The 6,418-nt window shown below is 53.0% G+C and overlaps 1 protein-coding gene across 2 annotated transcripts; it reads left to right on the top strand.

Moving 5' to 3' along the window:
- The first annotated feature begins 3,129 nt into the window (after positions 1-3,129).
- On the top strand, positions 3,130-5,003 carry LOC306647425 (cathelicidin antimicrobial peptide-like). Of its 2 annotated transcripts, XM_079116789.1 has the most exons (4): positions 3,138-3,465; positions 3,922-4,029; positions 4,168-4,239; positions 4,810-5,003. In XM_079116789.1, exons 1-4 carry the CDS (start codon positions 3,268-3,270, stop codon positions 4,945-4,947), a joined length of 516 nt encoding a protein of 171 aa, XP_078972915.1. In that variant the 5' UTR covers positions 3,138-3,267; the 3' UTR covers positions 4,948-5,003. The 2 variants fall into 2 exon arrangements, with proteins under 2 accessions (XP_078972916.1, XP_078972915.1); XM_079116790.1 differs by lacking the exon at positions 4,168-4,239 and having other exon boundaries at positions 3,130-3,465.
- The last annotated feature ends 1,415 nt before the right edge of the window (positions 5,004-6,418 follow it).

The following is a 6,418-nucleotide window of genomic DNA, read 5'->3' as shown; positions in this document are numbered from 1 at the left end:
ACCAACCACACACTATGCTGCATTTGGCTCACAAAATAATTCTGTAAACAGGACACTGTAATTGCCATCCCCGTTCTTACAAAGGAAGAGACTAAGGTGCAGAGCAGTTATATCTATGTTCAGCAACAGAGCTGAGCCCAGAACCAAGGCAGTCTGGCACAAGGAGTTGATTTTTTTTTTTTTTTTTTTTTTGGTACCAGGAATTGCATTTGAGGCAAGCACACTAGCCCTGAGTATATCTCCAGTCCCTTACCCCAGTTTCTTTTCTTTTTCTTGTCGCCGATTGACAGAGGAATTCTGGACTGGGAGGGGGTTAAGCATCTGCTAATCCATGGAAGATCTTCCAGAGCCTTCAGTGGCCTTACTGGCCTGCAATGTATCCGAGCTGGTGCCTGTTGGTTCTGCTAGACAGGATGAGTCTTTGGGAAAAATTGATGTTGGGTTGTAGGGATATTTGTCCAGCTCTCAAGACGTGATGTGAAAAGTTTCACTTTTTTCCCCCTTGATTCTGATCTTTCTCGGAATCTTCTGATTATCCTGTTAGTGGGTGAGACATAGAAAAAGGAAAGCTGGTGAACCTCTCTCCTCTCTATGGGTTCTAAGGCTCTGGTCAGTCTCCCTATCTAAAATGGTGGCATGATGGACCCCAACCCAAATATACCCAGCCCTGGAGGGGACTCGCTCTTGAGTCTGGTAAGCCCGGACCCCATCTTGTGGCCCAGACAGGGGAGGCATGTGCCCTCAAGGCCAGACTTCTGACTCTGTGTGTGTGTGTGTGTGTGTGTGTGTGTTGGTGGGGTTTGAACTTGGAGCCTCATGCATACTAAGCAAGTGCTCTACCACTGAACACCATTCCCAGCCCCAGACTTCTGACTTGTATCCTAGGACTGGTATCAGCCATTTGGGCTCTGAAAGATTCCAAGGGAAAGGAGAGCCTAGTACTGGTAGAATGTCCCCTAGGGCAGACTGGGAGCCACTCTGACAGTGCTGGATCTGACCAAGAGGAATGCAGGAGTAGGTAGGTCCCATTCTAGTCTAAGGACTAACATTCACACACTTCTCTCCCAGTTTGTCTTCTTGGGGACCCTGAAGCTGGTGAGGAAGAGCCCAAAGGGGTCTGATGTTCTTTTCCTGGATGACCCTTTCCCCAGCTGCTATAAAGGGCCTGATGTGCAAGTTGTGCTTGACCAATAGGCCACTGGGGTAACACTGGACTGTGAAACTGGGTTGCACAGAAGCCCACTTCTCCTTCCTCCCCGTAGGCCCATGGATAATCAGTGGCGTTTGTCTGGGTGGCCATCTTCCAATGTGTCCTCTTTAAGCCCCCGAGGACCCATACCATCTGAGATCAAAAGATACCCCAAGCCTCATGGTCACTTGGCCAGTCCCCTGAGAAGCTGGGATCCTACTTCGGTTCATTCCCTCTCACAGCTGTGTTCTCCCCACGTCCTAACCCAGTCACCTCAGCTTGTGGTCTCAGGAGCGGGACAAGAAGTCATTAGAGGTCAAGGGAGGGGAGACTTTTTGGAGGCTGTGGGAGCAAAGAGGAGGAGGTTGCTGTATCTGGTTGGAGGCCAGGGAAAGCTTCACCAGTGGAAGGACATGCCAAACAGAGGGACCTGGTACACAGTTGGGAGAAAGGGCAGGAGGTTCAATGAGTCTAACTGGTTGGGATGTGTGTGGCAGCCTGGCACTTGGGGTGTGTAGGGCTCAGTGGGGGCCATGGGGAGAAACAGGGCTGCAGGCCTTGGTGCTAGGCCAGGGGTGTGTAGGTTTCTAATGGCAGTGGCTTGAAATTTGGAGGAACTCCTGGACAATGGTGTAGAGGGTAGACCGAGGTCTCGGAGAGCCTGGAACCTAAGGGAAGGTGGAGTCTGGGGGTTTTGGTGGCATGTTATGGAAGAGAAGGTGGGTGGTAGGGGAGGTCAGAGGGATGTATCTCCAGGAGAGGAAGGAGCAGGTGGGCTGTTCCTCAAAATTTCAGCTCAGGGCTCATTTAGTGAGTACTCAGTAGATCAGGTGAGAGAATTCAGTGGGGAAAACCAGGGGTTCATGGTTGTCCAGGTGGTGCCTGGTTTATTGGAACTGGTGTCCTGGGAGGGGATGGTCTCCAGGAAGACTTGAGGTCTGGGAAGAGAAGCAGCCCCCTATTAAGAGGATAGCCTTTGGAAGAGACAAAGCCTGGAGGGAAAGCAGGAGAATGGCAGCAGGGGAGAAGGGCCAGGGCAGTTTCGGGCGGAGAGAGCTGTCACCTATAGCTGCATACAGAAAACAAGGCTGGAGAGTGGTCACTGGACCCGGGGAGGGCTGGCCAGCCTACTGGGGCTTGAGTGTGAGTGAAAAAGCCATTTCATTCAGTGTAGACAGCCTTCCCTCAGGCTCAGGTGGGGAGGACCCAGGACCAAAGGCCACACCTGCTGGGTGGGAGAGAGCCCAGGACATGTTTTAGACTAAAAAGAGTCAGCAAAGAAGGAACCAGAAGAGGAAGACAGATGGAGCCATGTTCCTGAGCTGACTGAAGGCTGGGTACAGGGACCAGGGTGGTCCAGTCTTGATCTGAGTGTGGGGGAAATTTCTCCCTTGGTTGGGAGACTGTTTAGGGAGGGGGCATGGATACCGTTATTCATCAAAAGTTAACTGAAGCCAGGTGCCATAGCGCACACCTGCAATCCCAGGGGCTCAGGCAGGCGGCTGAAGCAGGAGGATCTCAAGTTTAAAGCCAGTTTCAGCAATTTAGTAAGGACCTAAGCAACTCAGTGAGACCCTGTCTCTAAATAAAATATAAAAAAGGGCTGGGGATGTGGCTCAGTGGTTAAGTGTCCCTGGGTTGAATCCCTGGTACAAAAAAAAAAAAAAAAAAGGTTAATTGAGTGTCCACTTGGACAGTGCCTCAAGCCAAATCCATATCTGGATTCCCAAGGAGTGGAAGTGTGCTGGGCAGGCACTGGCTTTCTTCCTCTTTTCAAAGACTCAACCCTCTTGAGTAACCCTGGCCATGAAATCCCCTGTGGGGACTAGGAGTCCTGAGGCCACCTCAGGGGGATGGGGAAATTATTTCTTTCTCTTGCACATCAGGCAGACCTGGCCCACTGCCCAGCCTCCATGAGACAGCAGTGGACAGTGGGGCTGAGGCAAGCTGCAGCCCACACCCTGGCAGCCAGCCTGAGACAGGGCTGGGTCAGGAGGGCCTGGGGTTGGCCTTTGCATAAGGCTCAGGCTGGGCATAAAGGAGGCTCCTGTGGGTTGGAGGAGGCAGTCTTGGGGACCATGCAGACCCAGAGAGATGGCCCCTCTCTGGGGTGGTGGTCACTGTTGCTGCTGCTGCTGGGCCTGGTAATGCCTCCAGCCATCGCCCAGACTCTCAGCTACCAGGAAGCTGTGCTCCGTGCAGTGGATGGCTTCAACCAGCAGTCCTCAGATGCCAACCTCTACCGCCTCCTGAGCCTGGACTCCCAGTCCCTGGGGGTGAGCTGGTGGGGAGGGTTGACTCTGCCCTGGCTAGGCTTGGCCACACTGGGCTTCTGCTGTACCTTCTGCCAGGAAAGCACTTCCTTCTGTTACTGTGGTCCTCCCTCTTCCAGGGAAAATCTTTGGAGCTATGTCCCCTCCTAGCATGATGGTTTTCAATCTTAGCATTCTGCCGTGGCAGACGTACCCCCATCTCCACCTGCACAGGCTGCAGGGACTTCTGGGACCTCCAGGGACAAGGGTGAGGTCATTGATTCTTCCATCTCTTTGTATGAAGGGCTCTGCCCTTCTTGAGGCTTGAGGTCCCAAAGGTTATGTCTCTTCCTCCAGGGGCTTATCTTCCTCCTCTCTGTACCCCAGTGCTGGGCTCAGTGCCGCCTGGCACACAGTAGGTGTTGATGAAAAGCGATTCTCTGTGGGGGGCCTGGCCTCCCCACTTCTTTCCTTGAACAGGATGAGGACCCAGATACCCCAAAGCCTGTGAGCTTCACAGTGAAGGAGACAGTATGTCCCAAGACAACTCAGCAGAACCTGGAGCAGTGTGACTTCAAGGAGGACGGGGTGAGGCTGGGAATGGGGGTGCTGGCGGGTACCTGAGGGGCTGAAAAAGGGTCCCTGGGGAGCATTTCCAGCCACTGAGGCAGGACTGGGGGTTATGGTAAAGGGTTTTCAGTTTGACCTTGAGCATCCCCTTTCTAGCTGGTGAAGCGATGTGTGGGGACAGTCACTCTGAACCCAGCCAGGGACTCTTTCGACATCAACTGTGATGGGGTGAGTGGGCTGTTCTGGGCTGCAGGGGCTGATGGGAATGGCACATGGATTATACTGTGGACCAAGTTAGCCACTGTCACACCCAGAGCAGAGAGGATTCTCTACCTGGGGGTCCTCCCTCAGCCTGATCCCATATCCAGAGCCAACCCTGCAGTCCCTTAGAGCTGTGGTTCTCAAAGATTGGTCCTTACCTGGGAACATGCTAGAGATGCACATTCCCAGGCCCCTCGCAGAACTACTGAAGGAGACTCTGGGGCGAGGTCCAGCAATGTGTATTTATCGAGCTCTCCTGGAGACTGATCCCTGAAGATTGAGAGCACTGACTTAGAGTAGTGGGCTCTGAGGACCCTGGGGAGCACCTTGCCATCTCTCAGCCTACGTTCCCCCCCCCCCCCCTCTTTTTATTGGGAGTAGGGATTCAGTCATGTGCTCCAAAGGTCACAGTCAGAAGGGGGTGAACTGGGGCTCCAAATCTACTGGGGTGACCCAAGAGGGGAGGGCCTAGGTGTGGGGGAGTCTTGAATCCTTGAGTACAGTCCTATAAGGAACTTGTATCTTCCTGTTGTACAGGCCCAGCGTTTCAAGAAAACTTCCCGGCTGGGTAGGCTTCTCCAAAGAGGTGGAGAGAAGTTTGGTGAAAAACTTGAGAAGATTGGCAGGAAAATCAAGGATTTCTTTCAGAGTCTTATGCCCGGGTCAGAGTCCTAGGGTCTTTCCCGCTCTGCCTCCGGACTCCAAAAAATAAACTCTGTGAAAGCAACTTCCCCAGGCCTCTGTCTCACTTGTTTTGCTTCCCCTGGCAAACCACGAGGGCGTCCTCAGCTCCGGAGGCGCGTGTGGGCATGCGCGTGTGTGAGCGAGCCGCAGCGTGTGTGGGTGGCTGTTCCCTGCAGGACGCGTGGGTTGTGGCAGCAGGGCCAAGACGTCCAGGCCAGCATCTCCATCTTCAGGGCCCCTCCCAGGCCCTTTGCCCATGTGCCGCCCTCTTCAGTTAAAACCCAGCAGCACTTGGGGAGGTCTCCTAAGTCCAGTAGTGGTGGAGATGCTGTGGATCTGCTTCTGCTCACAGAGAGCTGCTATTTAAGGGAGGGGCCGGGCATTTTGTTAACACATCAACACAGCCTGTTCTCCTGGGTGACCGGATGATCAGGTACTATTGTCCTGCTGGTACAGTTCCCATAAATTCCAGTTCCTCTTGAAAATCTTATCTCTGGAAAGCCCACCACTCCCGGCTCCCGGCTTTTCCTCCGGCTTGGGGAAGCGTCACGGTTTCTTCAGCTGGGAAGCAGATTTCAGGTGTGGGCTGGTGATTAGGGATCAAATGGTAACAAAAATTTGCCATCATTAAAAACATGAATCCTGCTCAGTGGAATGAGGAACTCTGGCTAGAAGACACATGGAGAGTGATAGCCGGGTCCCAGCTCTGTTGCACAGGTGTTTCAAACTGTTCGTGTCCTGCCCACTGGCCATTCTGGGAGCCTGTATGGCTCTTTGCCCACAGAAAGTACTAGAGAGGTCCCAATCCAGGGAGCAGCCTCTGCCAAGGACGGGTGGGACAGGTGGAAACATCCTCTCTTCCTTGCCCCTGTGGGCCCTCTCATTTCCTGGAGTCCTCAGCTGGGTTTTGTTCCTACCACCAACAGGGGACACTTCATCTTCTGACTCCTTGTCCTGTCTTATTTCTCGGTAATGCTGGACTTTCTGCAGTAGCCTCCCAAATGGCTCTTGTTCCCCTGTTTGCATCTCGCCCTAGACCTGCTTCAAGCCCAAACTCAGTCAGACTCAGACACCCCTGTCTGAGAGGAGCAGGCTCCAGAATCTCACAGGGCTTTTACTTTGTTACCTGCCATGCTCATTTCTTCTTGGTGAGCAGGTGTGGTTGATTTCTGGCAGAACCCGGGAGACTCCCCACTCTACATCCTCACAGGCTGAGGACACCCAGGGGGTTGTGTTGTGTCAGAGTCAATGATTAAATTTCCTTGAGTTTTTGAGCTGAGTGTTAAGCTCTATAGACACAGTGGTGCACATCTGTAATCCCAGTGACTCAGGAGGCTGGGAGGCTGAGGCAGGAGGATGGCAGTTCAAAGCCAGCCTCAGTAACTTAATGAGACTTGAAGCAACTTAGTGAGACCTTGTCTGAAAATAAAAAATAAAAAGTTCTGGGGATGTGGTTTAGTGG

The sequence above is a fragment of the Sciurus vulgaris genome (assembly GCF_902686455.1).
Source record: "Sciurus vulgaris genome assembly, chromosome: 16".
Taxonomy (NCBI): domain Eukaryota; kingdom Metazoa; phylum Chordata; class Mammalia; order Rodentia; family Sciuridae; genus Sciurus; species Sciurus vulgaris.
Note: the sequence above shows the minus strand (reverse complement) of the source record. Positions and strands in the feature narration are given on the sequence as shown.